Source organism: Armigeres subalbatus, chromosome 1, assembly GCF_024139115.2.
Source record: "Armigeres subalbatus isolate Guangzhou_Male chromosome 1, GZ_Asu_2, whole genome shotgun sequence".
In the NCBI taxonomy this organism is placed as follows: domain Eukaryota; kingdom Metazoa; phylum Arthropoda; class Insecta; order Diptera; family Culicidae; genus Armigeres; species Armigeres subalbatus.
This window is the reverse complement of record NC_085139.1, coordinates 103,622,766-103,647,784: the sequence shown is the minus strand read 5'-3', so window position 1 is coordinate 103,647,784 and position 25,019 is coordinate 103,622,766. Positions and strand designations below refer to the sequence as shown.

Sequence of the window (25,019 nt, the reverse complement as noted above, 5' to 3'; positions counted from 1 at the left end):
GAACACGATCGACTGTCGTCGTTCAGAGTTCCTGTCCGTCCATAAGGCTCCGAACGCAAAATCCGCACATGCCACGCAAGAAGAAACATCTTTCTTGTAGAAGAATTTGTTGGCGTAAACATGCTTGTTTTATCGCCTCTTATCTCCGGCCGATGGATGGATGGATGGCTGGTTCAGAAAAGCTCCCCTTCAGCTGAAAAACACTGGACTTGACTGGACTGGTCTGGACAGGTGCATGTTTTAATTTGTAAATCGATTGCTGATCACATGCGGTAGGCTCTGTGTTTGCAAAAATCTGGAGAGAAAGGCTAGACGCAAAATCCGTTGGAGATGGACACTTCAGATATGCTGAATCGCACTGCACCATCACGCATACCTAACTGGATTCGATGGAAGGGTTGTTCAACAGTTTGATTTACGGTTGAGCGACTTAATGGGTTTCTATAAATAGATTTTATGGCTCAGTTGGATTCGTCACTCAAGGTCAGTTTATTGAGCATTAAATTAGATGCTATAATAAATTACTAACACCATCGATATGACACACTTATGCATGTACTGTGGATGATTAGATTACATTTTTAAGTGATTTTTGTTCTTTATTCCACAATTTAATAGGCGTTAATCAAAGTTTCAAAACTTACTTAAAACGACTAGAATCTATTCAAGCGTTTGGTCATTTTATGATCTGTAGGAACTCTCGAATAAAATTCCATATAAGTTTTCGGAGGAATTGCTTATGAAGAATTTTCATAGGATTTTTTCAAAGAATCAATAATGAAAAAAATTAGAAAATATGATAACTGGATAAATCCGTGAAGAAATTTCTATATCACAACATTCATGGATGGGTGAGATTTTGAATGAAGTACTGTACCTATAGTTCATAATTTGAAAAAAAAAAAAAAGGTAAACGAATCCATGAGCAAAATGATGGAGGGAGCTTTGAACGAATTCGAACAAATTGTATTGTTTGTTTCGCTTTTGAACTAATGTCTAGGAGAAAATTAAGAGGGACTTGGACGAATAATTTTAGGCGGATCTTTTTAGTACAAGTCTGAAGTAAGTTTTAGTACAAGTCCCTATAGAAAAGTTCATTATGTAACAGTCCTATCGTTTTTTGCGCATTTTTAAACTTTGATAACTTGACCACTTAAATCAAAAGGACGCCTTCGTCGTTTTTTTTTTTCGAAATGGGAAATGACATCATTCTCATAAAGTGTATTCCATCTTCCATCCAATCTATCAGCAACGTCCGTAATGCCTTACTCGAGATGTTTCCAAGCCAATCCAAGCATATTAAAACATACACAATGAAGAACGCGGGATGCATTATCGCCATCAACGCACAATTGACAGTCTGTACCCAGTGCGCTCACTGGGTTAAGGTTAGGCCATTTTTTGAATAGGGGACAATGGACTGAGACGCACATATAGGGATATTAATCACAGCATTGGAATAACCACTTTGATGATGTTGATTCGTTCGAGGCTTAATTGTTCACCCATTACTAGTTTCACAATGCATCACATGTTTCAATTACTGTTTACTTTGTGCATGTTGAAGCACACTCCCCAAGTTAATAACGATGACAAAAGCAAAAGAACGACCAACGACAACGACTGTCGTCATCTCTATCAATAAAGAAATGATTTGATGCCACACGGCGCTTAACAAATCAGCTGAATCAAGAAGCAAGAGCATCGGTGTAGCTAGAAAGGGGATAATTAACACTAGGATTTATTCGTTCAGAAAAGCGTTGTAATTAAATTTTCAAATAGCTATATCTCAGTGGTTTTCCTTAGCTTAGACTGACTGCAGGGATTGTCTACATACTCAGCGCGGTGCGAAAAATGTTGGTGCTGCTCCTAGCTTCGGGAGCCACGGTGCTCCCTTGACCGTTATTAACAAAAAAAATTCTCCATCAAAACTAATACCCGGAGCTGAATTCTGGGGCTATACTGCATCTCTGGACGAAATTTGAAAAAAATCGTAGGGCCCGTTTTGGAGTTACGCCCTTTTTAAGACGTAACTGATATATATCGATGAAATTTACAGAATTCTGTTTCAACGCGATCTAATTTTTTAAGTTGTATCCCCATCTAAAATGATTATCGTATATAAATAATCATCTGACTTTTCTCTGGATTATTAGTGGTTTTAGGAACATGTTGCATGGATTTTGGTCATAAATTAAAGCCACACGATCAAAAATTCGACCGAAACAAAATCGTGTGGAAACAGAATTCTGTGTGTAACATCTCATCAAATACATATTTCTCAACTTTCAAGGCATCGTCAGCGATAAAAAAAAAATTATTTTTTATTCTATAAAAAATTGTTGACTATGACGATAAGTAATATGAGATTTGTCTAAGAACATTTAAAAATAAGATTAGCTTCATCTTAAGTCTACATTCAATTCTAGCCAACTACGTATGATTAACCCTTTTTATTTATGTTTAAATTAAATGGACAATATCAAATGCACACATATCTTCTTTTCGCAATACATTTCAGCTCGCAAGAGATGGGTTTTATACAATTTCAGTGTATATGTCGATATATACTCTTTGTGCCATCCCTGCCCATGGCCGAATGTATTAAAAAAATCTTTTATATGAAATTTTGGGATATGATATTTGGAGGTCTTCGGAAGATCCTAACTTTCCCAGGAGACAACGAACTTATCAATTGCGACATAGAATCCAGGTGAAGGTTCATATGAGGAGTTGCAAACATTTTGAAAATGCTTCAAAACCTTTAAACAAAAACCACAGATGTCATTCACATAGGGTAATTGTACCACTATTAATAACATGCTCCGATAACGCCAACAATTTTAGATTTAGAGAAATGACATATTAGAAAAAAGTTTTAAGGTCCATTAAGGGCTACTTTACTTGTTTATATAAAAACACAATTGTACATAACATGTGACAAAAGTTATTCTGTATAAAAGTTATTGATTTCAACTTGATACGTGTCACACCACTCGATACGGAAGCAACGCACAACTGTCATTTTTATTATTTTACGCATGCTGCGACGCAGCAAAGCTAAATCAACAAAAATGACAGTTGTGCGCCGCCTCGAGTGGTGTGCCCCTGAAAACGCGAGCACTTTTAAACTTGGATTCCGTCAAGAGTTACCTTAAGGTCACCTGCAATAATGCACTCGAAATGGTTCAATTTGACAAACTGTTCCATATAAATCCGGTTCGAATTTTCCAGGTAATAAGTGTGAATACAAAGACAGCACTTGTAGCCGATTGTCGCCAGGTTTTGAAATCTTTGTTTGATTTGGAATTATTGAAATCGATTCCATTTTCAATAAACACATTTTCGTCAATGATATGTCTACTGTTTTTAATACATTAAATCAAAGCTGGTACATCATTGTAGTATGCAACTGTTATATCAGCAAACTACACCCGAGTCTGTTTTTACACATCCGTGTAAAAAAATATCCCAGACAAAATTTTTGCAAAGTTGCTCCATTTTGCATGATTCGTCAAGAAATAATACAACTTTTTTTACATGGATTTTCAAATTTTTAACTGAAAACTTTTTTTACGCGGAACGCATCCTCCGTGTAAAAAAAATCGGGTGTACTTTTATTGCTGACGACTCAATGAAAGTTGAGGAATATGCATAAGACGAGATATTATATTGATTTTCTTCGATATCATACAGTTACGTCTTAAAAAGGGCGTAACTCTAAAACGGGCCCTACGATTTTTTTCAAATTTCGTCCAGAGATGCAGTATAGCCCCAGAATTCAGCTCCGGGTATTAGTTGTGATGGAGAATTTTTTTTGTTAATAACGCTCAGGGGAGCACCGTGGGAGCGCGACTCTCAAATCTTGCGAGCTACGGAGCCGAAGGTGCGCGCGCTCTCACAACTGCGTGCGAGTCAAAGGCTGCACTACCCTTTGAAGAGCACGGGTAGTGCACTTTGTGCGTTTTCGAGAAAATAGGAATTACATATGTTTAATTCCCAATTCCCACCAGTAGACGGTGAATGTTTCTGAAAGTTTATTTTCGCTTAACAACATTAGAACTTTAGCCATCCAACACGTTCGTGTCTTATTTGCAAATTATTTGAACTTTTTTCGCCGTTTCTTTGATATACATTAAGGAAAATAATTAAACTACGTAGAATAAAACAGAAATGAGGTCCAGTTCTTTATTTCAAAATAAGCATTATTTCGGGAGCAGTAGCCCGTACGTTAGTTATAGTGAAAACAATGAAGTTCGATTCAAGTTGAATGTTATTCGGAAATATTTTTTAAAATATTTTATTTTTAAAATCTCTGCGGCACTGTTTAATTGCGGGTAAAATGCTACAGTAATTTTTATTTCATATTAATTTGTTTCATGCAAGCAAGGATTCGTTCAGATGGACCGTTCATAGAAATAACTATTATTCTGTTTACACTAATCATTCATGAATATAGTATGTCTGGAATACTCCTCCATTTGGAAAAATGTCTTTTAATCACCGGTAGATGAATCTGAATGAATTTTGCTGAATAGTAGCGTTTATATTATTACCATCAAAATGATCAATTCATACTGGATCAATAATGATAAATAATAATAATATACATTGGGGTCGCTTGCCAAGGGGGTTTTTATTTTTTACGTTGTCTTTCCCCGCGATTTTGTGGAAGAAACGGGATGCGTAACACCACAAATATCGATTTCTGCTGATGAAGTTTTTACCTTTATTTTGGGATTAAGCCATTTTAATTCTCCGGGTAAAATTGATTTATTTTCATTAGGATTTACATGAAGTCATTCTTGGAAAATTAGAAGATGTTTCAAAGTAAATCAATGTTGAAAAACAATGCATATACATATTTTATCTGTGATTATGATTAGAATGCATTTAACGCAGTCATATGAACAAACCACAGTAGCCGTTCGATGACTGCAAAATGTTTACTTTTCAGTTAACGAATGCCGTTCGAGTACTGCAACGCATTCTAGACGTCAAACTGTTGTCAATCGACGTCAAATGCAATAAAAGTGCATCTAAATGTGCAGCGCAATGCAGCTGTCATTGAGTTTCACATCAGTTTGAAGTTTAGCGATCCGATAACTGCAAAACTGTTGCAACTATCGAATTGCATTTAAAACTTGCAGTTATCGAACGTCTACTGTATTCTCTTTGAAATATAGACTTGCCCTATTTGCCTTATTTATTTTTAAAATGAAATATCGAACAACTAATACGCACAGTTATTCTCTCCGATCAATTATATTTTTATGGAACGCACTTCGCGAAGTCGAAGCAAATTCTGCTCTTCCCTCCTATGGGAAATCCCATTGCTATCTGTCAGAGTTTGAGTGAAACATGGCCGCCATCTCCTCCTCTCTGTTGCTCTACTGTAAAAACCCATAAAGAACTGTCATTGTTTGTGTGAAGAATTTTGCTTCGACTTCGCGAATAGCGGGAAAGAATCCCCGTTCATAGCTCGAAAGTCATGCAGAAGCAGAACCGAAAATGTGCAGTTAGAGTGCCACCCTGTGCATGGCTCTTTGAGAGCCCCGAGCACAAACTGCACTTACTCGTCTCTCTCGATCCGAACGTCCTCGCTCCTAACAGCGCGTGCTGCACGTAAAGAGTTTCGGGTCGCACCATATCCCTGACTGACTGTACATGTCGATGGTTGCCACTTCGCGATTGATCAGAACTGGTGTAGATTGCACTACGATCCAAGTAACCTTTCCGTCCCCAACGTCTGTTTTTAAGGGCTTTCAAAAATCTAAACTGCTGTTAAAATCGCATTTCTTGACTGATTCTTTCGCAACAAGTTGCATTCCATCCGGATGGATCCCAATTTTTGATTTATACTAGTTTCGAGGCTATCCACAGTACGGTTCCAGAATTATTCCAGATTCCGTTGGGGTCAGTTGCCCCCGAAATAAGTGGCCATTTACAATTTTAAGTCAAAACAGGTCGTGCGACACCTCAAACTTCATGATTTCACAAAGCAATGATGAGAATGATATTTTTGGGGTTCCTGACCCACTCGGACTCAATCTGGCCACATCGGTCACAATCCGGGGGCCTACGGAATGGCCATTTTCTAAATTGATTCAAAATAGGTCGTGCGACACCTCAAACTTCATGATTATACAAAGCAATGATGAGAATGATATTTTTATGGTTCCTGGCCCACTCGGATCCATTCCGGCCACAATCCGGAGGACCTACGGAATGGCCATTTTCTAAATTGATTCAAAATAGATCGTGCGACATCTCAAACTTCATGATTTTACAAAGCAATGATGGGAATGATATTTTAGGGTTCCTGGCCCACTCGGACTCAATCCGGCCATATCGGTCATAATCCGGAGACCTACGGAATGGCCATTTCCTAAATTGATTCAAAATAGGTCGTGCGACACCTCAAACTTCATGATTTCACGAAGCAATGATGTGAATTATATTTTTAGGGTTCCTGGCCAACTCGAACTCAATCTGGCCACATCGGTCACAATCCGGGGTCCTACGGAATGGCCATTTTCTAAATTGATTCAAAATAGATCGTGCGACACCTCAAACTTCGTGATTTTACAAAGCAATGATGGAAATGATATTTTTAGGGTTCCTGGCCCACTCGGATTCAATCCGGCCACATCGGTCCCAGTCCGGGGACCAACGGAATGGCAATTTTCAAAATAGGCCGTGCGACACCTCAAACTTTTTGATTTTACAAAGCAATGATGAGAATGATATTTTTAGGGTTCTTGGCCCACTCGGATCCATTCCGGCCACAACCCGGAGGACCTACGGAATGGCCAATTTTCTAAATTGATTCAAAATAGGTCGTGCGACACCTCAAACTTCATGATTTCACAAAGCAATGATGGGAATGATACAAGGGCGTAGCCAGAGTGGGCAGGATGGGGCAAAACAACTCGAAAAGTTTCGGGCGCAAGAATTCTCCTTGAAATCCGTCTAGAAGCTCCCTTGGGAACTTCTAAATTCCTCCGGAAAGTAATCCACAAGTTCCTCTGAAAATCGTTCGAAAATCTATCTCATGTAATTGTAATTTCTCCTTATCTAGAAACCCCTCACTAAATTAGTTTTTTAGGAAATTCATGAGGAAATTCCTTGAAGATTTATTTTCTTCTCCAATTTTTCCTTCTAGACATTTCTTTGGCTATTCTTCCAGAAAAATCTCCTGCATTTATATACATTCAGGAGTTCCTTCATGAATACAAACGGAATTCCTTTCAAAATTCCGCTAGAAGTTTCTTCAGAAATTTATGACGGAAATCCTCCGATTTCGCTCCACAATTTCACTTGTAAATCTATAAGAAATTCTTCTAGGAACTTCTCCGGGCATTGCTCCAGGATTATTATTATTTATTCAGACTAAGGCCGAAGTGGCCTATGCGGCATATAAGAGTCTTCTCCAATCAGCTCGGTCCATGGCTACACGTCGCCAACCACGCAGTCTACGGAGGGTCCGCAAGTCATCTTCCACCTGATCGATCCACCTTGCCCGCTGCGCACCTCGCCTTCTTGTGCCCGTCGAATCGTTGTCGAGAACCATTTTAACCGGGTCATTGTCCGACATTCTGGCTACGGGCCACCGCAGTCGTCCGATTTTCGCGGTGTGAACGATGGATGGTTCTCCCAACAGCTGATGCAACTCGTGGTTCATTCGCCTCCTCCACGTACCGTCCGCCATCTGCACCCCACCATAGATGGTACACAGCACTTTCCTTTCGAAAACTCTGAGTGCACGTTGGTCCTCCACGAGCATCGTCCAGGTCTCGTGTCCGTAGAGGACTACCGGTCTAATGAGCGTTTTGTAGATTGCCAGTTTGGTACGGCGGCGAGCTCTATTCGATCGGAGCGTCTTGCGGAGTCCAAAGTATGTAGGATTTCCAGCCACTATGCGTCTCCGAATGTCTCTGCTGGTATCATTTTCGGCAGTCACCAGTGAGCCCAAGTACACAAATTCTTCTAACACCTCGATTTCGTCGCCACCGATGCCAACTCGTGGTGGGTGGCTCACATTGTCTTCTCTTGAACCTCTTCCTATCATGTATTTCGTCTTCGACGTGTTGATGACAAGTCCGATCCGCTTGGCTTCCCTCTTCAGTCTGATGTAGGCTTCCTCCATCTTCTCAAAGTTACGTGCCATAATATCTATGTCGTCGGCGAAGCCAAATAGCTGGACGGACTTATTGAAAATTGTAACACTCCTCCAGGAACTCTTACTTTAATTCCTCCAGGATAACTTTCAGGAGTTTTTCCGGTAATACCTCCATAAATTTAATAGTGAAATCCTTTAGGATTTCATTCTGGAATTCTTTCCGCTATTACTTCAGAATATCCTTCAAGAATTCATCTTAAAATTTCTTTAGAAATTTATCCAGGAATTCGTCCATATATTTCCTCGGAAATTCTTCCAGGTATTTTCCCGGGAATTGCTTCAGGGACTTCTCCAGGAATTCCTTCGGGAATTTCTCCCGATTTTTTTCCGCGGAATTGTCCTGAAATGCTTTCCGGACTTCACTAGAAATTCACTCCAGAATTTCATTCTGATATTAATTTGAGAGTTCCTCCAAGATATCTTTCAAGAGTTCTTCCAAGAATTTCTTCAGAACGATCTCCGGGAATTTATCCGGTAATTTCTTCAGCATTTCATCTGGGAATTTCTGCAATAATTTCTCCTGGTATTTTTCCGGGAATTCCTACAGATATTTATCCAGAAATTCCTTCATGAACTTCTCCAAGAATTAGTTTAGGACTTCCTTGTAAGAATTCTTCCGGAAGTGCTTGTGGGACCTCCTCCAGGAGTTTTTCCAAGAGTTCCTCCGGGAATCCCTCCAAGAACTTCACAGGGAATTCCTGGAGGATATATGGCAGGAATTTCACGGGAAATGGGATTCGGAAGCATTGGCACGGCAAATGCTGGGTAAAGCGTACCATTGGTACTTCGCGTACCTGAAGGAATAAAATAGACCCCATCTCGCGGTCCTTAGCCTCTTACCCAGCAACTCCTATCCCTACCTCCCCGCGGTGCTGGCCGGGATACGAATAACCTCAGGGAAGATCGGGTAACCAACCCCGATGGGAACTATGGTCGTATGCTGACAGGGAAGGGGGGTTTCCTCCTCTCCGGAGCTCCGGAGCAATCTTATTGAGCGTTTTCTCCATGTCAGGATCGGCTCACAACAGCGTCTGTTCTCCATGTTAGGGGCGGCTGATCATCGTCCTAGTGCCAGCGAGGAACTCTAAGTGAAACTGTGCACCATGGTCCACCGGAAATAAGGAGGAATGGTCCTCCGGAAATTTAGGGGGTTTGGTGTCAGGCCCTGCAAGCCAGCCTTTAAAAAATCATAAGCAACGAACAATCAACAAGAGAGTTCGGACCGGAACCATCGGCGAAGACCACTGCGACGAAAAGGGACTAGCGATTGGAAACTCGGTTCGTGGAACTGCAAATCTCTCAACTTCATCGGGAGCACACGCATACTCGCCGATGTGCTCAAGGACCGTGGATTCGGCATCGTATCGCTGCAGGAGGTTTGTTGGAAGGGATCAATGGTGCGAACGTTTAGAGGTAATCATACCATCTATCAGAGCTGCGGCTACACACACGAGCTGGGAACAGCTTTCATAGTGATGGGCGGTATGCAAAGGCGCGTGATCGGGTGGTGGCCGATCAATGAAAGAATGTGCAGGTTGAGGATCAAAGGCCGGTACTTCAACTTCAGCATAATCAACGTCCATAGCCCACACTCCGGAAGCACTGATGATGATAAGGACGCATTCTACGCACAGCTGGAACGTGAGTACGACAGCTGCCCAAGCCACGACGTCAAAATCATCATAGGAGATTTGAACGCTCAGGTTGGCCAAGAGGAGGAGTTTAGACCGACTATTGGAAAGTTCAGCGCTCACCGGCTGACGAACGAAAACGGCCTACGACTAATTGATTTTGCCGCCTCCAAGAATATGGCCATTTGCAGCACCTATTTCCAACACAGCCTCCCGTATCGGTACACCTGGAGATCACCACTGCAGACAGAATCACAAATCGACCACGTTCTGATTGATGGACGGCACTTCTCCGACATTATCGACGTCAGGACATATCGTGGCGCTAACATCGACTCTGACCACTATCTGGTGATGGTTAAACTGCGCCCAAAACTATCCGTCATCAACAATGTTCGGTACCGACGACCGCCGCGGTACGACCTAGAGCGACTGAAGCAACCTGATGTCGCCACTGCATACGCGCAGCATCTCGAGGCAGCGTTGCCGGAAAAGGGTGAGCTCGATGGGGCCTCTCTTGAGGACTGCTGAAATACAGTCAAAGCATTGGTTCGACGAAGAGTGCAGACAGATTCTGGAGGAGAAGGACGCAGCGTGGGCGGTCGCGCTGCAGCAAGGTACCCGGCAGAACGTGGAACGTTATAGACGGAAGCGGAGACAGCAAACCCGCCTTTTCAGGAGAAGAAACGCCGCCTGGAAAAAGTTCGGAGTTCGAGGAGATGGAACAGGAGGTTCTACGCAAGTTCTATCAGAAGCTCAACGCATCCCGCAAAGGCTTCGTGCCGCGAGCCGAAATGTGCCGGGATAAGGATGGGAGCATCTTGACGGACGAACGTGTGGTGATCGAAAGGTGGAAGCAGCACTACGAGGAACATCTGAATGGCGCTGAGAGTACAGGCAGTGAAAGTCAAGGCAGCGGAGGAGATGACTACGTCAGTTCAGCGGACGATGGAAGCCAACCAGCCCCCACCTTGAGGGAAGTTAAGGATGCCATTCAACAGCTAAAGGCCAATAAAGCAGCTGGTAAGGATGGTATCGGAGCTGAGCTCATCAAGATGGGCCCGGAAATGCTGGCCACTTGCCTGCACAAACTGATAGTCAGAATCTGGGAAACCGAACAGCTACCGGAGGAGTGGAAGGAAGGGGTTATATGCCCCATCTACAAGAAAGGCGACAAACTGGAGTGTGAGAACTTTCGAGCGATCACCATCCTTAATGCCGCCTACAAAGTGATATCCCAGATCATCTTCCGTCGTCTGTCACCATTAGTGAACGAGTTCGTGGGAAGTTATCAAGCCGGCTCCGTTGACGGCGGCTCGACAACGGACCAGATCTTTACTGTACGGCAAATCCTTCAAAAATACCAGGTCCCAAAGCACCATCTGTTCGTTGATTTCAAGGCGGCATACGACAGTATATACCGCGTAGAGCTATGGAAAATTATGGACGAGAACAGCTTCCCTGGGAAGCTTACCAGATTGATCAAAGCAACGGTGGATGGTGTGCAAAACTGTGTGAAGATTTCGGGCGAACACTCCAGTTCGTTCGAATTGCGCCAGGGACTAAGACAAGGTGATGGACTTTCGTGCCTGTTGCTCAACATTGCGCTAGAAGGTGTCATGTGGAGAGTCAGGTGTAACAGCCGTGGTACGATTTTCAACAGATCCAGTCAATTTATTTGCTTCGCGGATGACATGGACATTGTCGGCCGAACATATGCAAAGGTGGCAGAACTGTACACCCGCCTGAAACGTGAAGCAACAAAAGTTGGACTGGTGGTGAATGCGTCAAAGACAAAGTACATGCTTGTGGGCGGAACCGAGCGCGACAGGGCCCGCCTGGGAAGCAGTGTTACGATAGACGGGGATACCTTCGAGGTGGTCGAGGAATTTGTCTACCTCGGATCCTTGCTAACGGCTGACAACAACGTTAGTCGTGAAATACGAAGGCGCATCATCTGTGGAAGTCGGACCTACTACGGGCTCCAGAAGAAACTGCGGTCGAAAAAGATTCGCCACCGCACCAAATGTGTCATGTACAAGACGTTAATAAGACCGGTTGGCCTCTACGGACATGAAACATGGACAATGCTCGAGGAGGACTTGCAAGCACTCGGAGTATTCGAGGGACGGGTGCTTAGGACCATCTTTGGCGGTGTGCAAGAAGACGGTGTGTGGCGGCGAAGAATGAACCATGAGCTCGCCCAACTCTACGGCGAACCCAGTATCCAGAAGGTAGCTAAAGCCGGAAGAGTACGATGGGCAGGACATGTTGCAAGAATGCCGGACAGCAACCCTGCAAAGATGGTGTTCGCTTCCGATCCGGCAGGTACGAGACAGCGTGGAGCGCAGCGAGCGAGATGGGCAGACCAGGTGCAAAACGACTTGGCGAGCGTGGGGCGTATCCGAGGATGGAGAGATGCGGCCTCGAACCGTGCATTGTGGCGTCAAATTGTTGATTCAGTGTTATCTGTTTAGATGTTAACTAAATAAATGAATGCGGTTCATGCGCGGTGGTTGTTGTCGGGGTGCTCGTCTCCAACGTGAGATTATGATACGGACCGCTATCCAGCCAACACAGCAGCAGCAGCTGGAAGTGGCACTCCCAACGGAAGCAACTAGGCTCTTGAGGATGGCTGGAGAGTTATTCGATCCGCTATAGGTAGCACCGCAACCGCTGCACTTGGCACGGTGGCTCTGGATCAGAGAAACGACTGGTATGACGGCGAATTTGAGCAGTTAGTAGAAGAGAAGAATGCAGCATGGGCGAGATTGCTGCAACACCGCGCGAGGGCGAACGAGGCACGATATAAACGGGCGCGGAACAAATAAAACTCGATTTCCCGGAGGAAAAGCGCCAGCAGGAAGATCGAGACCGTGAAGAGACGGAGCAACTGTACCGCACTAATAACACACGAAAGTTCTATGAGAAGTTAAACCGTTCACGTAAGGGCCACGTGCCACAGCCTGCTCTGCTATGTGTAAGGACATAAACGGGAACCTTCTTACGAACGAGCGTGAGGTGATCCAAAGGTGGCGGCAGCACTACGAAGAACACCTGAATGGCGATGTGGCAGACGAAGATGGCGGTATGGTGATGGACCTGGGAGAACGCGCGCAGGACATAATTCTACCGGCTCCGGATCTCCAGGAAATCCAGGGGAGATTGGCCGGCTCAAGAACAACAAAGCCCCTGGGGTTGACCAATTACCAGGAGAGCTATTTAAACACGGTGGTGAGGCACTGGCTAGAGCGCTGCACTGGGTCATTGCCAAGATTTGGGAGGAGGAAGTTTTGCCGCAGGAGTGGATGGAAGGTGTCGTGTGTCTCATCTACAAATAGGGCGATAAGCTGGATTGTAGCAACTACCGCGCAATCACATTGCTGAACGCCGCCTACAAGGTACTCTCCCAAATTTTATGCCGTCGACTAGCACCAATTGCAAGGGAGTTCGTGGGCAGTACCAGGTGGGTTTTATGGGCGAACGCTCCACCACGGACCAGGTGTTCGCCATTCGCCAAGTACTGCAGAAATGCCGCGAATACAACGTGCCCACACATCATCTATTCATCGACTTCAAAGCCGCATATGATACAATCGATCGGGACCAGCTATGGCAGCTGTCGTGGCCGAGCGAATATCCTAAGGACATCCGTCGAATACCTGAATTATTATGGGCTGTGTACTCACAAGTATGTTCTGACAGAACGAGTTGCTCTAGTGATACATAGACGATGTACCTAATATTCGGATTAGTATCGTCCCTTTCTTTGTTTCGTTCTGTCAATCGAGCTCATATTCGTGTACTATTCGAACTCCGATTGCTTCGATTTAGAAATTCAAACCTCATTCAAATAAATTCATGCTTCCATTTCGTATCTTCGATAATTATTTTAACACAATCTGCTACTACCACAGCACCTAATGCAGGAACACGGATTTTCGGATAAACTGACACGGTTCATCAAAGCGACGATGGATCGGGTGATGTGCGTAGTTCGAGTTTCAGGGGCATTCTCGAGTCCCTTCGAAATGTGCAAAGGGTTACAGCAAAGTGATGATCTTTCGTGTCTGCTATTCAACATCGCTTTGGAAGAGGTAATACGAAAAGCGGGGATTAACACGAGTGGTACAATTTTCAATAAGTCCGAACAGCTGTTTGGCTGCGCCGACGACATAGATATTATGGCACGTAACTTTGAGAAGATGGAGGAAGGCTACATCAGACTGAAGAGGGAAGCCAAAAGGAAAGTGCTGCGTAGCATCCATGGTGGGGTGCAGATAGCGGACGGTACGTGGAGGAGGCGAATGAACCACGAGTTGCATAAGCTGCTGGGAGAACCATCCATCGTTCACACCGCGAAAATTCGGACGATTGCGGTGGGTCGGGCACGTAGTCATAATGTCGGACAGTAACCCGGTGAAAATGGTTCACGACAACGATCTGACGGGCACAATGAAGCGAGGTGCGCAGCGGGCATGGTGGATCGATCAGGTGGAAAATGACTTGCGGACCCTCCGTAGACTGCGTAGTTGGCGACGTGTAGCCATGGAAGTGTAGCCGAATGGAGAAGATGAAGACGTCACCTCAGTAAAAATTGTAAACAGCAACCACCCATCGGCGACCGTTGCTCGCACCGACAGATGCCAAGCGATAATGTTTTGTAATATGAGGAAACTTCGTCTTGGGTCAAATTTCTGATGTTACCCTCAATCAATAATACGCATTTTAAATAAATAACATTTCATAACCCAATTCAGAATTGGACCGCTCTCTGCGGAATCCCGAACAAAACGGCTCGAGCGCGCCGGCGAGCAGTTTTCTTGTATCTATTGAAATAATCCCATTAGCACATTATTTTTACACTCATATCAGATAGCAAAGGGGCGGGGCTAACGAGCGCAATTTATTAAATACAAGAAACTGTTTTCTGGCGGATCGGAATTCCTGAGCTCGAACGACATTCCAGTTCAAGACAGCAGCACGTACGAACGTGTTTTTTACCCGCGCATGTTTTCCAAGTGTTTTTTTCTCGTTCATTCGCTGTTTACGTTTTCGCTTCATCTCGTTGGCGTTATTTTCTCCCGGACCCGTCATGGGAGACTCGGTGGCTGATTCGGTCACGGGAAAAGTGCCTAAGCGGAGGCGCGGGTAATCCCTCCAAACAACTATTGCAGAGCAACGTGTACTCGTTGTTGCCACTTGACGACCTCGGCAATCCGCCGAAGAAGCGCAAGAAGCAGAAGTCGCAGCTGCCACAAACTCAACCAGTGTGGTAGAAGAAGTGCCTGTCGGCTTTCATCAGAGGCGACTCGCCGGAACTGCGACCAAAGCTCCGGGAATTGATCACGAAAGGCCTAAACTGCACATTCCGGCTCTGCAGTGAAGACGTTAAGGGGACGCCCACCATAACGAACTATCACAAGTCAGTCGTGGAGTTCCTCGAGGTCCACAGATATGAGTTCTACACTTATGACCTCCCCGGCACGAAGCCGCTCAAGGCTTTGCTGCGAGGGCCCTATGACATAGAGGAAAATGAGCTCATCCAGGAGTTGGAAGGCAATGGACTCAAGCCGTGGTGCACAAAATTGCTCGTCACGACAAGACGAGAAGGTATCGCGACCAGCTTTATCTGGTCCACCTGGAGCACGGCTTCACCACCTTCAAGCACATAAAGCTGGATATCGCCCAGTGTACCGCGACGTTACGCGGTGCACCAACTGTTTCAACTTCGGGCACGGAACCAGAAACTGCCGCATGAAGCCGCGCTGCAACAAGTGTGGTGAACTCCACCCAACTGACGAGTGCGACAAGATGGAGGTGGCCGATTCCAAGTGCGCCAACTGTGGCGACAAACATCGGGCCACCACAAAGAGCTGCTTAAAGCGAGCCGAGTTCCTGGAAATCTGGAAAAAGTGGAAACCAGAAACCTTCCGAAGCAGAACCGTGCTCCTGTAGTCAACGAGGTGGCCATCGCGGCTCCCCGTCGAGCGATTCCAGTCCTCCCACCGTTACAACCGCACAAGCGATTGGCACCAGCAGCTGCGTCGGTTCAAACTCCAGCACCGCCGGCTCCATCCTCCAGCGGATGGCCCCCGCTCCCTCCTCCTGGATTCCGCTTGCATCAAGATTTGCATCCTCTACCCCCGGAGGATTCCGCTCCGCTCTACACCCCGGAGCAGCTGGCTCCAATATTCAGCCAACTTGCGACTCGGCTTCGAAGATGCAAATCCCGGTTCAACCAGATCTACACTATGGGCCTTTTCGTCATTGAAAATGACTACTAGGTTGGGTCTACCAAATTGGAACGCTTGCTCGCTCAAGAGCAAAATCGTCGAGCTCAGCGATTTCCCTCAGGAGAAAGAGATTGATGCGGCTTTCATCACCGAAACCCACCTGAAGCCCGAGGTAAGTGCAACAATTCCGGATTTTAGGCTGCTGAGGTTAGAACTAACAAGCTCCAAAGGGAAAGGAGTGGCAATTGCCTTGCGAAGCAACATCGCCTGCTGCCGGAATTCAAGCTCAAATTCATCGAAGCCGTTGGAGTGGAAGTCACCACCTCCATCGGAGCCGTCACTTTCATCGTGGCTTACTGTTCCACACAAGCCAAAGTCGACGACGGCACGTCGGCCGAGCTACGAAGGGATAAAGTAAAGCTCACTCGGCGGCAGGAGTCGTCTAATCCAACGACGAACAAGAGGCCTACTACACCATCCTGAGCAGCCTTCTCTCAGGATTGTTCAAGTTATTCGTAAAGCTATTCATCACCGATTACTTGAGTCTGCCGAATACCTCAACATCTTGCTCGAGGAACAGTTTGGTTTCCGACGTGGTCGGTCAACTGTACACCAACGGACTCGAGTTACCAACGTCCTCAGACGGAACAAGTTTGTCTCAAAAACATCCGCCATGGCCTTACTCGATGTCGAGAAGGCATTTGACAATGTATGGCATGATGGCCTGGTGTCCGATGCTCACAACATCGTCGAAGGCGTCCCCCAGGACAGTATTCTCGGGCCCCTGCTTTTCAATCTGTTCACCTCCGACATGCCAGAACCTCCAGAAAGCGGCATTCTGTCTCTGTTCGCAGATGACACCTCCATCGTCTACAACGGTAAAGTGATCAGAGCGCTAGTGGCAAAACTCCAACGAGGCCTGGATGCCCTGACAGAGTAGCTCACCAGCTGGAAGATTTGTATCAACGCGGCGAAGACCCAGGTCATCATTTTCCCCCACTCTAAATCCCCAAACATGTTCCACCTGAGGACTGTAAAATCATCCTCATTGGCACGACTGTGGAATGGGCCAATGAAGCCGACTAACTTGCCTTGACCCTCGACATCAAGCTTATTTTTAGGCAACAAGTTGACAAGACGGTGACGAAGTGTAACGTCTTGTTGAAACTATTGTACCCTTTGATCAACCGCCGGTCGTCATTGTCCCTGAAAAATAAGCTTGCTATCTACAAGCAAATCATCCTCCCTGTGATCGAATATGGCATGCCGGTCTGGGAGAGCTGCGCTAAAACTCATCGTCTGAAACTCCAACGAGTACAAACCAAATTCCTGAGGATGATTCTCAACACCTCTCCCAGGACAAGAACATCCGAGGTCCACAGTCTGGCCGGGATAAAAACCTTACATGAACGCTTTGGTGAGTGTAAAGAAAAGTTTAGGGTCCGTTGCTTGCATTCGGATCAGGCTCCAATTAGGGCGCTAGTTCCAACCTAGATTATCAAATTTTTAATGTAAATATTAGTGTACATAGTAAAGGTTATCAAATTTTAAAACACACTAGCGCCTCCTAAAGGCCGTCATGATATATTATATTTTAAAAACTCAGATAACAATATAAAAAAAATCAAATCGAAGTTGGAGGGCCAAGCCGGCCAATCACTGTACATGTAAAAAAATAATAATTGTAGATCAAAAAAATGATTAAATAAAGAAGAATTTTACTACTTACTACTTACTTGCTTTGTATAAACTGCAAGAAGAACTGCAAGAAAGTCCGTTGAGATACACAAACGTTGACAATTTAATGCCTCAATAGATTAGTGTGCCCCTGCTTAAAGTCCTGTCTCTAACTACACTACATAAGCATGAAAAACACGATCTTTTGATGCAACCAGACTATTTATTATCTCTTTGACATGTACACGCGCTGACGCGATGGAAGTTACAAATGATTAATTGATTGTTTGCTTTGTCTCTTGTGATATTTCGCAGATTCGTCGGACATTGTCGACTGCAAGCTGAAGCTGATCATGGGTCTGATATGGACCCTGATCTTGCACTACTCGATCTCACTGCCAATGTGGGAGGGCGACGACGGCGAGAATCAAGCCAACGGAAACAACACAACCCCCAAGCAGCGACTGATGAACTGGATCCACCGGCTGGTGCCGGATCTGCCGATCAATAATTTCACCAACGATTGGACCAGCGGCAAAGCCATCGGTGCGCTGGTCGACGGAGTGGCACCGGGTCTGTGTCCCGATTGGCCCCTTTGGGATCCCAGAGATGCCGTCCAGAATGCAACCGAAGCCATGGGTCTGGCCGATGATTGGCTTGATGTCAGGCAGCTCATCCGGCCCGAGGAAATGGTCAATCCGAACATCGACGAACAGTCCATGATGACGTACCTTTCGCAGTATCCGAATGCTAAACTGAAGCAAGGGGCTCCTCTGCGGCCCAAAACCAACCCGAACAGGTAAGTGGGCGGTGCTTACGCGGCTGAACGAACTCTTGAAAATGTTTTTTGAAATCTATTTGACAAAATTTCTCTCACCAACTTTTCCGGACAAATCAAAATCCCCAAAAGTTACCGGTCTTGATTAGTTTTGATATAGTTGTAGATTGCTTGTGTTGACCAATAGCGATTAGTAGACAACATCTTTCAAATGTAGCATCCTTCTATCCTTTCATGAAGGATACATACCAGAAGAGACAAAACCATATTTTACTCTTTGTTTTATCTTTCTCCCATTCTCGCACGCCGCACAGTACTCCACCGCCGCGGTAAGTTGCCGTGTCGCTTGCCTTTAGTTGCTCAGCTCAATTACATAAGTTGCGCGTTATAGTTATCATTTCTGTACAGCCTAAATTAGCAAAACATAATTAAAATCAATCGTTTCTAAATTGCAAGTCAAAAATTTGAAAATCCACCGTACCTAGCGATATCTATCCGTGTGTAGTGTTGACGCGTCGTTGCTGTTTTGACTAATCGCCTTCTATACAAGACTGTTCTTATCTGCCAAATGTTTCGCCACAAATACATAAAAAAAAACCTACAGTCTACACACGACACAACACAAATTATGTTTGAAAAAAAAAGCTCATGTAAATAGCAACAGCGCTTTCAACAAGCATGCGGTTACCACTGTTTCATGTTTTGACCTACCGAGTTTCTGATCCTGTGCGCCACAGCACCACTTAGCTAGTTCACTAACATCGGCTTCTTCCCCGTTCATTCTGTAGGGTTCGCGCGTACGGTCCTGGCATCGAACCAACCGGGCCGGTTGTGGGAGCCCCAGCCAACTTCACCGTTGAAACGTTTTCCGCCGGCAAAGGTAAGCCACTTGAAACTCTCAAGCCTGGTGTTCAAATTCATACAAACCTTATTGATTTGCAGGAACCGTTGACGTGGCCGTCGTCAACCCGAACGGAAACTCCGAGAAGGTGGACTGCCGCTTCAACAACGACAAGAACCTCACCTATTCGTGTTCGTACGTGCCGAAAATCGAGGGCCAGCACAAGGTCTACGTCAAGTTCTGCGGCCGAGATATTCCCAAGAGCCCCTACGAGGTTTTGGTGGATAGCCAAGCTGGTGATCCGTCCAAGGTCACCGCCAGCGGCCCTGGCATTCAACCTGACGGAGTCACCGTCAACAAGCAAACGTACTTCGAAATTTCGACAAAGGATGCCGGCAAGGGAGTTCCCGAAGTCATTATCCTCGATCCTGCCAATCACAAGACCTCAGTGGCGGCGAAACTTCGCCAGCTCGCACAGAACCAGTACCGCTGTGAGTACACCGCCAACCAGGTTGGACTACACTCGGTGAATGTATTCTACAATGGACAACAGATTAAGAACAGTCCATTCGGAGTTAGGGTGGCCCCAGTTTGCGACCCCAAGAAGGTGCGAGCGAGTGGTCGTGGACTTCAGCCAGTTGGAGTACGAGTGAATGACGACGATTGTACTTTCCGTATCTACACGGAGGGCGCAGGCGAAGGCATCCCGGAAGTTAAGGTGTTCGGCCCTGGGGGTGTCGTTCCAGAGTACAGCATCCGAAAGGTGGACGGTTCAACTTATGAAGCTCAATACATTCCATTGAAGGAGGGTCGCTATAAGATTCTGGTGCTGTTTGGCGGAGTGGAGATTCCAAAATCTCCCTTCGAAGTGAACGTTGGTCCGCAGAAGCATACCGCAATCGTTGCTTATGGTCCGGGACTCAAATCCGGCATGGCCGGAAGCCCGGCAAGCTTCGTAGTGGAAACCAACGGTGAAACCGGTAATCTAGGCTTCAGCATAGCTGGACCCTCGCAAGCAGAGATTGAATGCCATGACAACGGGGACGGTTCGGCTCTAGTCAAATATCACCCAACCGCTCCGGGCGAATACGCTGTACATATTTTATGCGACAACGAAGACATCCCGAAGAGTCCTTACATTGCCCACATCTTGCCGAAGATGGATCACTTCCATCCGGAGCTGGTAAAGGTGTCTGGACCTGGAATCGAAAAGAACGGAAGCGTCATTATCAACAAGCCTACGGAATTCACAGTGGACGCAACCAAGGCCGGAGATGCTCCACTGGAGGTGAAGATCAACGACGTGTTCGCCAATACCATTGAGCACAAGTTCAAGAAAAACGCGGATGGAACTAAAAAGGTGCAATATACAGCCCCAACTGCTGATCCCGTTACCGTCGAAGTGAACTTTGGAGGAGTCGCCATCCCTGGATCGCCATTCCGTGTAAACGTGTCAACCCCGTTGGATCCATCCAAGGTTCAGTTCTTCGGACCCTGGCTAGAGTCCGGCAACCGACCTAACGCAGCTACTCACTTCAACGTCGACGCCAGAAACGCTGGCAACGGGCTACTGGAAGTCAATCTCATCCACGAAGAAACCAAGCAGAAAGTGCCAGTGCGCATCATCGATAATGATGACAACACCTACGCCGTGGAAATTATTCCTCCATTGGCTGGCACCTACACCACGAACCTGGTCTACGGTGGTCTCAACGTCCCGCTTGCTCCGAAAGTTTCCGTCAACCCGGCGGTTGATGTCTCCAAGATCAAAGTCGATGGCTTGGAACCAAGTAAGTATCTTGCTCTGCATTCATTCAAACTTCTTTCTATTCAACCGTCTGACATCCTTCCAATTAGCGGCACCGTTGAACAGTCTTCAACAGTTCCGAGTGATTACGAATGGCATCGGCAAGGCCGACCTCGCCGTAACCATCACCAGTCCGTCGGGGAATCGCGTCAAAGCGCACGTCATTCCCACAGCCGAAGGTTTCCTCGTCAATTTCACTCCGACCCAGCTTGGAGAGTACCTTCTCAGTGTAAGTTTCGGTGGTACGCCGATAACTCCCCAACCCTTCCGATTGCAATGTCTTGTTGGATCCGACTCGCGTAAGGTTCAGGCCAGCGGGCCTGGTCTGGTTAAGGGCATCATCAACAGACCGGCGGAGTTCATGATCGATACCAGAGGCGCCGGTCAGGGTGGACTTGGTGTTACCGTCGAAGGTCCCTGCGAAGCTGCCATTAATTGTAGGGATAATGGGGACGGGACGTGCAACGTGGCATATCTGCCTACGGAGATCGGAGACTACACGATCAACATCACGTTTAACGACGACCACATAGCCGGTTCTCCCTTCCAAGCGATTATCGTCCCTGAACCGAACTTAAGTCGCATTAGGGTTTCCGGAATCGGAATCCAACCGCACGGTAAAGCGGTCGTGTTTGAGTGCTCGAGTGTTGCCGTTGATTTCGTTGTTCAGTGTTCGCCCTCCGCTCCCGTTGACTACTAAAAATGCAATCCTTCTCCCCAAAAATATTTGCATGGCTTTGAGATAAAAACAGTTTGAACTAATCCAACGTTTGAACATTTTCCATTTTCAATCGTCGCTAATAATTGGTTCTACTTATTTCACAGGTGTCATCATGAATGCCCCGACCGACTTTATGGTCGACATGAGCAAGGTCGGAAATGACGTGGACAAGAGCAAACTATCGTGCAATATCTTCGATCCACGGGGCAACGAAATCCCGAGTAAGCTGGTCCCTTGTGACAATAGCGACATCTTCAAGATTATGTACACACCATTTGAAGCGGGACGCCATACCATAGATCTGCTGTACGACAATGTGCCTGTTCCGGGATCTCCGTTTGTCGTCAACGTTAAATCCGGATGCGATCCAACCCGCTGTCGGGCGTACGGTCCTGGACTCGAACATGCCTTGACCGATCAGTCAGCCACTTTTACGGTAGAAACCCGTGGTGCTGGTGCGGGTGGTCTATCACTCGCTATTGAAGGACCTTCAGAAGCCAAAATGAGTTGCACCGATAATCGTGATGGATCGTGCGATGTGGAGTACGTTCCCACCGAGCCGGGAGAGTACGATATTACGATTCGGTTCGCTGAAAAGCACATCCCCGGATCACCGTTCAAGGTTATCGTCAACGAAGCGACCCGTCCCGAGAAGGTCAAGGTTTACGGCCCTGGAATTGAACACGGACAAGTGTACGACGGAGTTCCGGCTGAGTTCTACATCGATTGTGGCCAGGCTGGACCAGGTGCGGTCGCTGTCAAACTGACTTCTTCCGACGGAAACCCAATAAAGGTTCACGTCGAGGACAAGGGTGACGGTGTCTATGCTGTTTCGTACAGTCCACCAAAGGAAGGTTCAGTGCTTACGGCTCAGGTTCGCTTTGCCGAGCAGGACGTCAGCTGCAGTCCGTTCGTCATGACCGTCCAGCCTGCTCCCGCAGTTTCCTCTCCCGCCAAAGTCTACGGAGACGCTGCGACCAAAAAGAACCTTCCGGCATCGTTGCCAGCCAAGTTCCAAATTGACGCACCGAAAAAGGGCACCTCCGGAGCTTCCGGCAAGGAGGACATCAACGTTAGTATTAAGGGTCCCGACGGTAAGCCGCTCGTGCCGAAGATGGAGCAGGTTGAGGACGGCACCTATGCTGTGACGTTCGTTCCGGATGAGTGCGGACCCTACAATGTCAGTATTAAGTGCGGAGGAAAGGACGTGGTGGGATCGCCCTTCCTGTTGCAGGCCATACCCACTGGGGAGGTAAGTTGGGGTTGGGAAAAGGAGATTTGGATATGGAATTTTCATGATTAACATTTTAGGCAGAGAAAGTAAAACTATTGGAGGCTATTCCGACCAACCAGGAGTACGGCAAGAAGAATCACGTGGCCGTTGATGCGCGTGAGGCCGGAACCGGTGCAGTTACATGCAAAATTGTATCCCACTCGGAAGCAGGGTAAGTAAATGAAAGATTTCTATTTCAATGATAAAGATTTTTCAGAACAACAGGGTAGAAATGCACAAGACTGCTGTTGGACGCATTCTGCATAAAATAGCATTTCTCCCCGTTTTTTTTGTGCGCTGCTGGAATTCATTAATTTTTCGAGTAACCTTTATTAAATATCGTTGTCGGAGGTGACTGTGGGTTAAATGGGGATGAGAATTTCTCACTGTTTCAACAACTTAGAATGCTTTTAGAATAGATTTTATGTACCGCGACCTGCCCTAATTCCGCGCATCGCCTAATACCGTGGTGTTCATAAAAAATCAGAACCTGGCTATCATGGATATCGTATTATTTGGTGAAATGTTCAAACATATTATAGTTGAACATTTCACCAAATAATGTGATGTCCATGATAGCCAAGTTCTGATTTTTTATGAAAACCACGGTATTAGGCGATGCGCGGAATTAGGGCAGGTCACGGCATCTGAGAATAAGAAAAATGTATAAGATACCCTTTTGAACGATTTTGTTATCCAACCTCCAGACTGCCGTTGAGGGCGCTAACCCATTCTTACACTCCAGACTCATTGTCTGCCCCGACGACGGTATCACCTGAACTTAAGTCGCATTAGGGTTTCCTTGTCAAATAGGCAAGTGCACCAAAAGTTTCTACCAGCCGGGTCAATTCAAATTTTTGCCCTACCTCACACAAGACAGGGCAAACGAATTGTGGTGACAAATAGGTCCTGTACTGAGGGTTAATGTGACAACAAAACGGAACATAGTTAACTCCTTGAAAAAGGCACAATACATGTATCCGAAACATCGGATGAAAACATAAAACAGCGTTTTAGATCCCAAAAGACTGAAAGCCAAAAGCCAGGGGTTGAACAGATTTTTCGGGACAGGCAAAATTTTATCAAAATTCAAATGACCATTACTCTGTCAAATATCATCCAATCCAATTTCTTTGGTACTGTCAGTGTTCGACGGCAAAAATTCATCTAGTTCTGTGAAACTGGATTGAATTCATATTCAGACCGCCGGATACCGGAGATATTCTGGATTATTAGAGGACATGTCAAAAATGTTAATTTGTCCTGCTCCAACTGAGGATTAGAACCAAATTTGAAAGTTGCATGAATTTGATGTCTGTGCTTGAAAAGCACAATAGCAAATACACAGGATTTTGTTTTTACACGATTTTTTTTCGCTCGTATTTTTGACCGTGTGACTTCAATTTGCCACCAAACTCTTCGCAATATGTTTCAAAAAATCCAGAATAAATCAAAGAAAAATCACGTGATAATTAATATACGTTAAACATTTAGGATGAGTGGAAAATTTAAAAAATGTAAATCGCGTAAAAACATAATCCAGTGTAATTACAAATCATTTTTTTAATACATTGGATATGAAGCGTTGATTCTTCCTTCGTTGAATGGTTCAAGAAAATTGAAAATCCATTGAGAAACATCAGAACCAATAACGTTTAAAATCTTTCGCAGTTGCAAAGTTTACCCCCGCACAGATGTAGTCTTACGTCAAAATATGAGACGGAAGTCATCCGGAAATGGCGGCCGGGGGCGGCGACTTGTCCGGTTAGTGAAAGTTCTACTGAAATTCTATATATTACCACCTTCCGAAATATCCGCTGCCCGAAACCAAGTTCTTCATCGAACGATCTCTTCCAATGGGCGTGTATTGACC

At 45.7% G+C, this 25,019-nt stretch overlaps 1 protein-coding gene across 11 annotated transcripts in view; it reads left to right on the top strand.

Annotated features, from left to right (window-relative positions):
- LOC134203753 (filamin-A) overlaps positions 1–25,019 on the top strand; it is a 352,847-nt gene that overhangs the window by 117,030 nt on the left and 210,798 nt on the right. For 5 of the 11 annotated variants that reach the window (XM_062678633.1, XM_062678643.1, XM_062678619.1 and 2 more), the window contains 7 exons: positions 18,042–18,525; positions 18,819–18,833; positions 19,293–19,384; positions 19,447–21,135; positions 21,203–21,769; positions 21,978–23,125; positions 23,185–23,318. In XM_062678633.1, the coding sequence (XP_062534617.1) occupies positions 18,042–18,525; positions 18,819–18,833; positions 19,293–19,384; positions 19,447–21,135; positions 21,203–21,769; positions 21,978–23,125; positions 23,185–23,318 (4,129 nt within the window). The remainder of the gene's footprint in view (positions 1–18,041; positions 18,526–18,818; positions 18,834–19,292; positions 19,385–19,446; positions 21,136–21,202; positions 21,770–21,977; positions 23,126–23,184; positions 23,319–25,019) is intronic. The other 6 variants (XM_062678623.1, XM_062678627.1, XM_062678649.1 and 3 more) reach the window with 3 other exon arrangements.